The sequence below is a fragment of the Rhinopithecus bieti genome, unplaced genomic scaffold (genome assembly GCF_001698545.2).
Source record: "Rhinopithecus bieti isolate Rb0 unplaced genomic scaffold, ASM169854v2 scaffold_82929, whole genome shotgun sequence".
Lineage (NCBI taxonomy): Eukaryota > Metazoa > Chordata > Mammalia > Primates > Cercopithecidae > Rhinopithecus > Rhinopithecus bieti.
In genome coordinates, this window is record NW_016830474.1 from 276,343 (window position 1) to 290,402 (window position 14,060).

At 49.4% G+C, this 14,060-nt stretch overlaps 1 protein-coding gene across 2 annotated transcripts in view; it reads left to right on the forward strand.

The window, feature by feature from the left end:
- The window catches only part of KIAA1671 (KIAA1671 ortholog), a 272,215-nt gene that overhangs the window by 109,206 nt on the left and 148,949 nt on the right, over positions 1–14,060 (forward strand). For both annotated transcript variants that reach the window (XM_017865552.1, XM_017865553.1), the window contains exon 6: positions 2,062–2,196. In XM_017865552.1, coding sequence (XP_017721041.1) covers positions 2,062–2,196 — 135 coding nt within the window. The remainder of the gene's footprint in view (positions 1–2,061; positions 2,197–14,060) is intronic.

Sequence of the window (14,060 nt, forward strand, 5' to 3'; positions counted from 1 at the left end):
CTTTTTCGTTTTTTTTTTTTTTTTTTTTTTTTTGAGATGGAGTCTTACTCTATTGCCCAGGCTAGAGTGCAGTGGCGTGATCTCCTGCCTCACCCTTCCAAGTAGCTGGGATTATAGGCATCTGCCACCATGCCTGGCTAATTTTTGTGTTTTTAGTAGAGATGGGGTTTTGCCATGTTGGCCAGGCTGGTCTCAAACTCCTGACCTCAGGTGATCCACCTGCCTCGGCCTCCCAAAGCGCTGGGATTACAGGCATGAGCCACTGCGCCTGGCCTTCCCTTTCTTCCCTTTCTTGTTTTTTTTTTTTTTTTTTTTTTTGAGACGAAGTCTCGCTGTCACCCAGGCTGGAGTACAGTGGCCAGATCTCAGCTCACTGCAAGCTCCGCCTCCCGGGTTCACGCCATTCTCCTGCCTCAGCCTCCCGAGTAGCTGGGACTACAGGCGCCGGCTACCACGCCTGGCTAGTTTTGTATTTTTTAGTAGAGACGGGGTTTCACCATGTTAGCCAGGATGGTCTCGATCTCCTGACCTCGTGATCCGCCCGTCTCGGCCTCCCAAAGTGCTGGGATTACAGGCTTGAGCCACCGCGCCCGGCCGGCCTTCCCTTTCTTAATGGCACCCTTTAAAGCACAAAAGTTTTTAATTTTGAAGAAGTCTATTTTATCTATTGTTCTCTTGTTGTTTATGCCTTTGGTATCATATTTAAGAAACCACTGCCTAAACCTAGGTCCCGAAGATTTACACCTATATTTTCTTCCAAGAGTTTTCTAGCTTTAGCTTTTACCTTTAGGCCTTTGATCTATTTCAAGTTGATTTTGGTATATAAGATGTCAGATCTGCAGCATGTTTTGCAGGTAGAGTCTCAGCTTTGCTGATGGGGTGAAGAAAAGTGGGAGAGAATGGGGAGGAGAATGGAGGGCAACCCGAGGGTCTTGGCCTCCCCAGCTGGGGATTGGATGGGCAAGGTGGGGGAAGAGCAACTGTGGAGAGATGGAATCAAGAGGCATGTTTTGAGCACATGGATCTGAGGTGAGTGTGAGCTTCCAAGAGATGTTGAGTGAGCAGTGGGATCTCCAAGTCTGGAGTTCCAACACCGAGAAGCAGAATTGGCAGGCATCTGGGTGTAGATGGGATTTATTTAAAGCCATGGGGGGCGTGAAGAGAGATCCCAGAGGGAATGATGTAGCAAAAGGAGAAAAGGCTCTGCGGCTGGCCTGAGACATGTGGGGATACTGATCAAAAACAGCCAGGGGGTTAGGAGGAAAGCCAGAGGGTCTCTCAAGGCATCCAGAAAAGAGGCTGTGAGGGAAGGGATTAGAAATTCAGTCTTGCTCTTCCTGATGCTGTGTGTTCTTAAGCAGGTCCCTCCCATCTCTGGGTCTTTCTTTCCTTGTCCACGCAGGGAGAGTGTGAAGCGTATAAAATATGCATCCTGGAGTCCTGGCCTGTGAATGTTTCCCCTATATATAACTAAGTGGAAAAAAACAGCAGGATTCCAAGTAGATGTAATGGAGGTGCTGTGCTGTTCATGCACCGTTTCTCTGTGTCTGTGCGTGTGTGTTTGGGTGCATAAAGAGATGATTAAAATAAGGTCACCAAGAATGACCACTGGCAGTAATGAGGCCAGCCAGCATTTATGGAGGGCTCCCCAGATGCCAGGTATGGAGGAGGCTAGCTAGGGTAAGCCAAGCCAGGTGCCCGGGACTTGTGCACGTCTGCCCCCTGGTGGCTATACTGCGTCATGTATATTCCAAATGCTGTTCCTTAGCCCCTAGAAACTGGGTGCTGTTATCATGGTTCCTTTCCCAGATAGTTGAGGCTCAGAGAGAGGTTAAGGCACCCACCTGAGGTCACACAGTTATTAAATGGCTGAGGCTGGGCCATTTGAACCCAGAGCTACTGCCCTACATGTTACCTCTGATCATTAAGGTGGGGGATTTCTGTAAGTTTAATTTTCTTGTTTGCCCTTTTTGGTACACAGTGGACTCTTGGCATAATATATTTTTTCCTGTAAATGAGAAGGCTCCCAGCAAAGTCCTTTTCTTGTGCTCTGTGTCTCAGGTGCTGCTAAGGGACCTGGAGAAGGAGGATGCCCCCCAGGAGAAGGAGCGACCGCTCCAGCAGGTGTCCCCTGTGGCCTCGGTTCCCCGGAGAAGCCACAGCTTCTGCAAGGACAGGAGGAGCGGTCCCTTTGTGGTGAGTGATACCACACGGCTGGAGAGGATTGCACAGGGGGTGCTGGTTGCTGGACACTGCTGTGAATGTGGTTTTTGGAGCATCTGGACAGCCCAGGGCCCTCTCGGGGTTGAGGGTAGCAGGCAAATGTCCAGGAATCTGGTGTCACCTGACTAGCTGTGTCATGGTTCTTGATGTGGAGGGTGTCTGGTGGCTCTGCTGGGGAAACCTTCTTCCTCTTGAGTTTCCAGCCCAACAATACCTGGCATGGAGTAGTTAAGGGAACATACGCTGGTGTTGGAAAGTCCTGGGTTCAGATCCCAGCACTGTCTCCTGTCAACCTCTTTGAGATTTCGAGCAATTTACTTAATTTTGCTGCACTTCAGTTTCTTTACCTGGAAAACAGGATCTTGATTCCTCCTTCTCTAACTCTGTTGCGAGGATCAATAAAAGCGTGTGTCGGGCCCAGCACGTCATGAGGTACTTAGGAACTGACAGTCATGGTGGTAACAGGAGGCAGCAGAAAACTGGTTCTAGAGACAGATTGCCTGGGTTCAAGTCCTGGATCTGCATACATCCATGTGTGACCTTGGGCTGACCTCTGGCTTCAGTTTCCTCATCTGTAGAATGGGGATAATGATAGTATCTACTTAACAGGGCGGATGTGGGGCTCAGATGAGAGAACACATGAAGTGCTTAGCATGCTTCTGGGTACATAGCAAACAATAAGTGTCATCGTCACATAATTATTACTGTTGCTGTTACTGGTATGACTGTCCTCGTTTTCTTTTCTTTTTTTTTTTTTTTTTTTTTTTGAGACGGAGTCTCGCTGTGTCGCCCAGGCTGGAGTGCAGTGGCACGATCTCGGCTCACTGCAAGCTCCGTCTCCCGGGTTCCCGCCATTCTCCCGCCTCAGCCTCCGAGTAGCTGGGACTACAGGCACCCGCCACCGCGCCCGGCTAGTTTTTTGTATTTTAGTAGAGACGGGGTTTCACCGTGTTAGCCAGGAGGGTCTCGATCTCCTGACCTCGTGATCCACCCGCCTCGGCCTCCCAAAGTGCTGGGATTACAGGCTTGAGCCACCGCGCCCGGCCTGTCCTCGTTTTTAAGTCTCCCTCTGGCTCTTGCTTATCTCTGTGTCCTTGTGCCCTCTTCCCCCTCATCCTGTTTCCTTACTTGTGAAAGGAGATGAGTACACACTGAGCAGGCCCCAGGGGCAGCTGCCCCCTCCAGAGCCTCAGTGTACCCATGTGGGTTCCAGGACTTCGCCACCTTCATTGAGTTTCTTTTCTGACTTTAGTTCCATGCTGTTTGGAGTTTTGCACTTGCTCATGAAGCCCCTTCCTGGCCCAGGTCCTATACAGAGGCATCAAAGACAGGGCTCCTAAGGCAGCGATGCTTCTGCTCACAAAGGCCTCTTTGGTTGCTCAGCTCCATAAGCTTCAGGGAGACCTGGGCCTGGTCTCACGTTTTGGAGACATACGATTTTGCACTGAAGCTCCATTGAGAGTCTATCCCTTCCAGTTTTATGGCCACGGGCAAGAAACTTTGCTTCTCTGAACCTCAGTTTCCATTTCTGTAAAATGGGGGTGAAGAAGGTACCCTGGCATAGTTCATGCTAGGAGCGATGCAGAGCAGCCACAACGTGTGCCCGACCATGGGGCTGGGGGAGACGGGCCGGGGAGGAACTCGGATCCCAGTTAGGTGTTTACTGAGCAGCCTGGGAATTTTCCTCGAGGATCCAGATCCTAGCCAAAGATTCACACACATTTGAAACCTGCCTGGATTTTCTGATAAACATTCCCTTCCATTGTCTTCTTTCTCAGCCATTTCTCCAATCCCTCTCAGATAGCTCTGACTTAGCTTATCTGATTGTACTTGAACTTATGTGTGTGTGTGTGTGTGTGTGTGTGTGTGTGTAGACAAAGGTGATGGGGAAAGAAGCATTTTAAACCTGTCTTTTTAGAGTCTCTACTTGCTGGCATCCTCCTTGGTCGTCCGGCTCCTCCTCTTCCACTCTCTGTCATTGAAGAGCTTTTGTCCTTGGAGTCCTTGGGCAGCTTGCCTTGGCTCTTTCCTTCTAGTCTCTGAGGGCCCTGCCCCACTCTTGCCTGCTTGATTTCCTCTCCTCCAGAGGTACGTGGGTGGAGGGACTTAGCATGAACTCGAGAGTGCTGGGGCCTCAGACCTCATTTCGCTGCTTTTGGGACTTGTACCTGCAATTCTTGGGAGTGGCCACAAGGAGGAGGTGGTGTTTAGGTCCTATCCTGGTGGCTCCAACAGCCCATCCCAGAGGGACCTTTTAGTAATGGGCTCTGGAGGCTGAAAGAAGTGGCTTTAAGTTCCAACTCTGCCACTGTGACCTTGGGCAGGATGACTTCATGGACCTCACTAAATATCAGTTTTTTCTTCTGTAAGATAAGGATAGTTCTCTATGACCTCAAGAGTATTTTTGTGAGTAGTAAATGAGATCACCCAGCACATAGTAAATTCTTAATGTCTCAGCTGCAGTGGTAGCTTTTCCTTCTTTCTCCCTCTTCCCTTCCTCCTTTCCTGATACTTTCCATCTCTTCTACTTTCCCTTCCCTTTCTCTTCCTCTTCCTCCCCTTCCTCTCCTCTTCCTTTTTTTTCTCATCTATCCAATTCTCTTTTTATAAAAGGGGAAAGTGAGGCCAGGAGAGAGGACCTGACTTAACCGGGGTGACCCAGCAGAGGAGGGCTGGGGTCCTGAGCCCCTGGTGGCTGTCCCTGCTCCTCTGGAAATTGGTCATACATGCATTTTGTGTCTCATGAGGTGTTTGAAGAGATTCACTGTGTCTGCTCTGATTCCCATCACTGCTTTGATGAATGACTTTGTGCTGTTATTTTCCCGTTTAAGTTCACGTTCATCTTCATTTTTTGAACCTCTCAGGCCTTGTCAGTTCCTCCTTCAGCCTCATATTAGAGACCATGAATCCTGTTTTGCAAAGCAGGAGAGTGAGGCTCAGAGGGGTTCAGCCCCTTGCCCAAGGCCACACAGTTAGCAGCTGGGGGAGCTGGAATGGAAACGGGGCCTATCTTGCTCCAGCCTTGGCCCCAGGCCCTTCCCGCCATGGGCCTGTGGTTTTGGCCTGTGGCCAACCCCTGCCAGCCCCTGCCAGCTCCTCTCTCCCGTGGGCCTGCAGCACTCCGTGCATTAGCTGCATGAAGAAACAAGACACCCTGAGCTCTGGGACTCCTCCTGGAGCTGAGAATGTGATATTTGCTCAGCCTGGGGTTAGCCATCAGCTGCTCTGTTGCTGCTGTCTTCCAGAGGGTGCCTGGGACCTGCCAGGCCGATACCCTGCTGATTTGCATAGCCCTGCCCACTGCCACTTGCTAGAGGCCTTGAGCAAGTGAGTTTACCACTCGGGGCCTCACTTTTCCTCCTCTATAAAGTGGATAGTGATAGCAAAAACAAAGCCTAACACTTACTATCCTTACATGTAGTGTAGATACTACTATTATTTCCGCTTCACAGATGGGCAAACTGAGTCTCAGAGCCATTAAGTGTCTCTTCCAAGTTCTGGGTCTGCAGTCCATGCTCTTAAGTGTCTGCTGAACTTTCCACTCTTCGTGCATGGTAGCCCGGTGGGAGGACAGAGCCCAAATGAGATGATGCTTACAAAGCTCTTAGCACAGTGCCTGACAACGAGAAATGGATTAATAAATCATAGCGGCTATTATTATTATTATTATTATTTGAGATGGAGTCTCACTCTGCCGCCCAGACTGGAGTGCAGTGGCACAATCTTGATTCACTGCAGCCTCTGCCTCCTGGGTTCAAGTGATTCTCGTGCCTCAGCCTCCTGAGTAGCTGGGACTACAGGCATGCACCACCACACTCGGCTAATTTTTGTATTTTTAGTAGAGATAGGGTTTGCCATGTTGGCCAGGCTGGTCTGAAACACCTGACCTCAAGTTTTCCGCCAGCCTTAGTTTCCCAAAGTGCTGAGATTACAGACGTGAGCCACCACCCCCGGCCTATTATTATTTTATTACTATTTGCTGCCAGTTTTTTTTTTTTTCTATGCTCTCCCAAAGAGCCGATGGGAAAGACAAACATCCATAGCCTTAGAAGTTTTTCTGCAGTTGAGGAAAAAGGCCCAGTGCAGGGAAGTGTCTTGTGTATGGTCCTATGGCCTCTAGAGGCAGAGCTGGGGCTGGAGTTCAGTCTTTGTGACTCCTTGGCCAGTGCTCACCATTTCTCCCCATCTCCCTTGTTCCTTTCAGGGTTCCCCTCAGGACCTCGAGTCCACGTGGTGAATCCAAGTCCTGTGTCAGGCCTCCTCCCTGCTCTTTTCCCCAGGAAGTGAGCTTTGGTCTGCATTTTCGCAGGAACCATAAAACACAGTGACTCAGTTGTGGACCGTGACCTTGAGTCACAGTTAACCATGGAGGCCCGTCTTGTGACGATGAAGTCATAGATTCACCAGCTGGGAGGCTTCCCTGCAATGGACCGGGGGGAGGGCCTCTGGCAGTCTCTAGAATTTTCTCCCAATCCCCCAAACCTATTGGTCAGCATATGCTGGCTCATTTAGTCTTGAGTTTCTTTCTTTTTGGACCTACTGTGCGCCAGGCCCTGCATGACGGGGCCTGGAGATTTTCTCCGTCAGCCTCCTGGAGTTCACAGCCCGGGGGTCTGAAGATGACCTGGGAGAGTCCAGTCAGATGCAGGAAGTAGGAGGGGAGACATTTGGGACTGAGAACTCACACAGGCAAAGGGGGGTACTTGGGGGTCACTGAAGAGACCTGTTGGGCTGAGGTAGTGTTTAGGGATTTTTGTCCTTTTTTTTTTTGACAAGTATTAGTCTGCATGTGGTAAGTGCTGTGCTGGGCAGTGGGCTACAGTTATAACCAAGGCATAGACAATTAAGAAGGTAGGTAAATAGGCCAGTTGCAGTGGCTCACGCCTATAATCCCAGCAGTTGGGGAGGCCGAGGCAGGCGATTCGCCTGAGCTCAGGAGTTTGAGACCAGCCTGGGCAACATGGTGAAACCCTGTTTCTACTAAAATACAAAAAAAAAAAAAAAAAAAATTAGATGGGCATGGTGGTACGTGCCTGTAATCCCAGCTACTCAGGAGGCTGAGGCAGGAGAATCACTTGATCCCAGCTACTCAGGAGTCTGAGGCGGGAAAATCGCTTGAACCCGGGAGGCGGAGGTTGTAGTGAGCTGAGTTTGCACCACTGCACTCCAGCCTGGGTAACAGAGTGAGACTCCATCTCAAAAAAAGAAGATAGGGGCCAGGCGCAGTGGCTCACGCCTGTAATCCCAGCACTTCAGGAGGCCAAGGTGGGCGGATCACAAGGTCAGGAGATTGAGACCATCCTGGCTAACACGGTGAAACCCCGCCTCTACTAAAAATACAAAAAATTAGCCAGGCGTGGTGGCGGGCGCCTGTAGTCTCAGCTGCTTGGGAGGCTGAGGCAGGAGAATGGTGTGAACCCAGGAGGCAGAGCTTGCAGTGAGCTGAGATCGAGCCCACTGCACTCCAGCCTGGGCGACAGAGTGAGACGCCATCTCAAAAAAAAAAAAAAGAAGGTAGGTAAATAATTGCAGTGGGTTCTAATAGCTACTTTTTTTTTTTCTTAAACAGCAGAAATTTACTTTCTCACAGTTACAGAGGCTAGAAGTCCAAGATGAAGGAGCTGGCAAGGCTGGCTTCTGATGAGGCTCCTCTCTGTGGCTGACAGCCGTGTCCTTCGTCTTCCCCTGGCCTCTTCTGTGTATGCAGGGTGGAAGGTGGGGGATAGGTAGATGTCTCTGGTCTCTCTTCCTCTTCGTTTGCCAGTTTATTATAAAAGATAAGCTGTAGAAGCAGAGATGCGTAGGGTGAGGTATGGGGGAGGGAGCGCAGAGCTTCCATGCCCTCCCTGGGCATGCCACCCTCCGGGAACCTCCCCGTGTTCAGGTATCCAGAAGCTCCGTAATAGCTACTGTTTATTGAACGTTTACTATATATCAGGCATCATGTCATGTGCTTCAATTTAATTTAAATTTGTGTAAAGTCTCCCTGGAGGAGGGAGGGGGTGTCTCCACTTGGGGAGGGCTAGCAGAGAAGCAGGAGTTTGAGACCGAGGAGTCTGAGTTCTAAGTCTTGAAGGCTGAGCAGGTGTTTGCCAGGTAACTATGGTCTAGGGAAGAGTGGTTTGCCCCTGATCGAGGGGACAGCATGGGCAGAGTTTTAGAGGCATGAAATTGTGCTCTATACAATGGACGTCATCTGGGGTCCTTTAAACTTTACTTCCGCGTGACCTTCCTGGACACCCACAGGGTTAGGTTTAATGCTAAACTCAGACTTTCCCACATCTCTCACTGGTGAAACTGTGGCCCTTTGCTTCTGAGGCTGGTGCTGCGTCATCGTCATGCTGGCATCTTTGTACACAGGATCTGCCAGGGCAAAGGTTGGGAGGTTGGAGCGCATTTGGACCTGATGGCTTTGTCAGGATTCTGCTGACAGCAGTGGTAGTCCTTGTGAGTGTAATCAACTTGAAATAAATGGGAACTTGAACATATCCTGGATGCTAGTTAGAGATTCCCTCTAGATTTCAGTAGGTTGACAGGCAGTCCAAATGAGAAGGAAACAATCAAAATGAAAGACTACGCAAGGCCTGCTGAAAGTAACTCATCAAAGGTCGTGACTAAAGAAACAAGTTGCAGGCCAGGCGCGGTGGCTCATGCCTGTTGTCCAGTCAGGAGGCCGAGACAGGAGGATTGGTTGAGGCCAGGAGTTCCAGACCAGCCTGGGCTGACTCTAAAACAATGGATAAATAAAAATTTAAAAACTAGCCATGGTAGCTCACTGAGATACTTATTTTCATTTCCCTAATAACTAATGATTTTGAGTGTCTTTTCATGTGCCAAATGACCAGTTGTATATCTTTTTGGCAGAAATATCCATTCAAGTTCTTTGCCCATTTTTGAATCAGATTGTTTTTTCTTTTATATATGGAGAGAGTGAGAGAGAGGGACAGACAGGCAGGCAGACAGACAGGATCTGGCTCTGTTGCCCAGGCTGGAGTGCAGTCACATGATCTCGGCTCGCTGCAGCACCTCCTGAGCTCAAGCCATCCTCCCACCTCAGCTTCCCAAGTAGCTGGGACTACAGCTACAGGCACGTACCACCATACCGGCTAATTTTTTTTTTTTTTTTTTGTATTTTTGGTAGAGACAGGGTTTTGCCATATTGCCCAGGCTGGTCTGGAACTCCTGAGCTCAAGTGTTCCTCCTACCTCGGTCTCCCAAAGTGCTGGGATTATAGGCATGAGCCATGACACCCAGTGGAATATTTTTTATATATATTCTAGATATTAATCCCATATCAGATATTTACAAATACTTTTTCCCATTCTTTGGGCTGTGTTTTCACTCTCTTGATAATGTTCTTTGATACACAAAATTTATAACTTTGATGAAGTTTGATGACACCCAACTTTTTCTTTTGTTGCCTGGAAAAGGATTTTTAAAATTGAAGTGTGAGATGAATACAGAAAAGAGCTCATATCCTAAGCCAGATGGCCTGGATTTAAATCCCAACTCTGCTACTTATCAGCTATGTGACTTTGAGTGGACTGACAGCTCTGTGCCTCAGTTTCCCCATCTCTGAGACTGGGGTCATAACAGAGCCTACTTGTTAGAAATGCGGTGAAGTGGCTGGGCGCAGTGGCTCACTCCTGTAATCCCAGCACTTTGGGAGGCCGAGGCGGGCGGATTACGAGGTCAGGAGATCGAGCCCTGACCAACATGGTGAAACACCGTCTGTACTAAAAATACAAAAATTAGCTGGGCATGGTGGCAGGTGCCTGTAATCCCAGCTACTCGGGAGGATGGGTCAGCAGAATTGCTTGAACCCGGGAGGTGGGGTTGCAGTGACCTGAGATCGCACCACTGCACTCCAGCCTGGTGACAGAGCAAGACTGTCTTAAAAAAAAAAAAAAAGAAATGCGGTGAAGTGGGCTGAGCTCCTGTGCACAAGGCGCGATGAGCAGTGCCTGACACCTAGTAGGCGCTTTGTAAGTGTTGGCTGTTGTTGCTGTGACTATGTTAGATACTGAGTTTCTATGTGGCAGACGCTGTGCTAAGCACTGCGCAAACCCTATCCTATTATCTGTCTTCATACTCCCCACGTACTACATGAAGTTCCATTTCTTGGCACTTTTCCCGAGTGACTTCACTATATTCATTGAAGTGCCAAGAAGATGCCCATTTAAGAGATTATGAACCTGAGGCTCAGAGAGGGGAGGTGACTGGCCCAGCAACATGCAGTGAAGAAACAGTGGTGGCTGGACTGAATCCAGACCTGTGGACTTATCCTTTGCGACTTAGGAGGAGAAAGGGTGTCTCTAGTGGGGCAGGATCCCCAGGTGGAACAAGAACCGCTGGCTTCGGTTTCAGCAGTGCCACCTGGAGCTCTGGGGCTCTGTGGGCTCCCAGGGACCAAGGCCACGCAGGGCCCCCAGCTGGATGCCAACCGACCCACAGGAGAGAGATGAGTGAATGACAGGGACACCTGTTCTCCTTGCAAAGCCTCCCTTGTGGGGCTAGGCCAGCATTCTGGCGCGCGCGCGCCCCCTGGTGGAACAGCGTGAGATTGCGGGCGCTAGAGTCCCCCTCGCTGTTGGAGGGAGACCTAGAGAGTGTTAACCTTTTCCACCTGTTAACCCCTTATCCCACAACTCACTGCTGCCATCTCATAGATGAGGAAAACGGAGGCCCAGAAGGGTAACGTCACATGTCCAGTATGCTCTGCTGGGCTTTTTTTTTTTTTTTTTTTTTTGAGACAGGTTCTCACTCTGTTGCCCAGGCAGAAGTGCAGTGACACAGTCATGGCTCACAGCAGCTTCAACTTGGGCTCAAGTGATCCTCCTGCCTCGGCCTCCCGAGTACCTAGGACCACAGGCATGCGCCAGCATGCTGGCTAATTTTTGTATTTTTTGTAGAGACAGGGTTTCGCCATGTTGCCCAGGCTGGTCTTGAACTCCTGGGCTTGAGCTGTCCATCTGCCTGGGTCTCCCAAAGTGCTGATATTACAGGCATGAAGTACTACACCCAGCCTCATCCCTCCTTTGAGTGGAATCTGTCCTGTGGCAGACATGAGTTATGGAGAAAGTGAGTTTAAGACTTCAGGGTGTGATGAAGGATCCAGATTCCAGGTGCAACCCCACTAGTTGGAGCCTAGATTTCTTCTTCTGGAAATGGAAGGAACCCTCATGTCTATATGCCCAAGGCTAGCCCATATAGTCGGAAAGTGGGGGTGCTGCACTTTGAGGGAAGACACTTGGTCAGTCCTGAAGAGCTGTCTGGGTGAGCACTCTGATGAAGGGGCAGAGAGAGGCATGGAATTGGTGTGGGGTGACACTGTTGGGTGACAAGTCTGTGTTGGGTGAGCATATTGCAGGCCAGAGGAGGAGATTGTGAGGAGCTGGGCCCATGGGGAGGAGGTAGATTCTGAGGGATGGATTGCCGCAGGCATAAAGAAAGGAAACTATGCTGAGTGTTGGCTCTCGCCTGTACTCCCAGCTACTCAGAGGCGGAGGCAGACGTGGGAAGAATGCTTGAACCTGGAGTTTGAGATCAGGTTCAAATGCTTGAACCTGGAGTTGAGATCAACGCCTTGGCGATGTAGTGAGACCTCATCTCTGAAAAACTTTTTAAAAATTAACCAGTTGTGGTGTTGTACCCCTGTGGTCTCAGCTACTCAGGAGGCTAAGGCAGGAGGATCACTTTAGCCTAGGAGTTTGAGGCTACAGTGAGCTCTGATTATGCCACTGCACTCCAGCCTGGACAAAGAGCAAGATCCTGTCTTAAATAAGTAAATGAATAGTTAGCTCTAGATAGCTAGGAATCTGCAGGAATGGTCATGACTTGGTGGGGAAGAGGCGAGAGGACTCAGTTTCTGGGCCTGGGCCCCTCCATGCCCAGGAATCCAACAGCTGCACTGCCATTGATTGCTTTCTCCATGACTACAGGAGCCCCAGGAACTGAACACCCAATTAGATTTGCCTAGATGGTCCTGCCTACTACCTGCTTAGCAAGAGTAGGAAATAGGCTTTATCTCAGGTGCCAACTCCAGCTAATGGATAATGCCCAAGTGGTGCAATATGTTGAAAAGGACTCTGAGACCACATCCAGGCCCAGAGGGAGATGGTGCTGTAATCGATTAGTGATGTCTGCCAACAACATGGGTCAGGGGAGGGGGAGATACGAGTGTCAAATATTTGTTAACCCTGGCAGCTTAGTAACTGTACTGCTAAACACACACACCCACACACCAGAAGATGATTTGGACGACTTAGGACTCTCCAAATCTCGGAAATATACCAACAGCCCCAGAATTCATTACATATATGGTTCAACCAACAAAATCCTTTTTCTTTATTTCTAAACTTCTTCCTGGCTGTTTATAACTAGCCTTCCTAGCTTCTTGAGGCCAGGTTTTTCTTCCAGGGTTGTGGTTTCCAAACTTTGTCGCACATTAAGATCACTCAGGGAGCTTTTCAAAATCTGGATGCCCAGGTCACATCCCAGAAATTAAATCTAAATGCCTGGGGGCAGGGCCTGGGCATCAGTATTTTTTAAATAGGCTTTACTTTTTAGAACAGTTTTAGATTTACAGGAAAATTGGAATGATGGTACAGAGAGTTCCCATACACCCACACCCAGTTTTCAGCTTTCATCACCATCTTGCCTTAGCATAGTATGTTCATTACCATCAATGAGCCAATATTGATATGTTCCTATTAAATAAAGTTCATAGTTTATTATGATTTTCTCAGTTTTAATGTTATGTCACATCCAGGATATAGTATCAGACTTTTCTTTGTTTTTGATGAGCTTGACAATCTTGAATAGTCTTGGTCAGGTATTTTTAGGATGCCTCCCTATTGTCTAGGTGTCAGTATTTTACAGATCCCCGGGGGATACGGCACAGTTTGGGAACTGCTGCTCTAGGGCCTTGTGTGTGTGTCTGGGTGGGGATGAGTTGTTTATATAAAAATGAGTTAGCACCCTGAAGAGTAGAAGAGAAGAAGTGATTTCCGTGGTCCAGTGATCTGTTGTTATAATGAACCACCCCAGAACTTAGGGGTGTAACACGGTCAAGCATTGGCTTCTGCAGGCCAAGAAATCAAGCAGGGCTCTGTGGGTACAGCTCTTCTCTGCTGGGAGCCCTGAACAGGTGGGGCAGGAATCATCTGGAAGCCTCATCACTTACGTCTGGTGTCCAGGCTGGGATGACTTGAAGGCTGGGCTCCTGGGACTGACGACTAGAGCACCTGAGTGAGGCCTCTTCTCAGGACCTCTCTAAACTCAGATGTCACCCTGGGCAGGGCCTTCCCTGATACCACATCTGCAGAAGGGCCCGGGCCCCCATTATTCCCTCACAGCACCCCCATTATCCATGCAGTGTTTTCCCAATGTCTGCCTCCCTCATCAGGGTGGAGGCTGTTTGCTGACTTCTTACCCCTCCCCCACCAAACAAGAATTGCAGGACTGTAGGGCTCTTGACGCTCTTGTTCACTTTTGTGTTTTCAGTGCAGAGTTGAAGCTAGGTAAATGTTTGTTGAATGAGGGACCAGGCATGGTGGCTCACGTCTGTAATCCCAGCACTTTGGGAGGCTGAGGTGGGAGGATCGCTTGAGGTCAGGAGTTCAAGATCAGCCTGGCCAACATAGTGAAACCCCATCTCTACTAAAATACAAAATTAGCTGGGTGTAGTGGTGGGTGCCTGTAATCCCAGCTACTGTAATCCCAGCTACTTGGGAGGCTGAGGCAGGATAATCACTTGAACCCAGGAGGCAGAGGTTGCAGTGAGCCGAGATCATGCCACTGCACTCCAGCTCGGGTGACAGAGTGAGACTCCATCT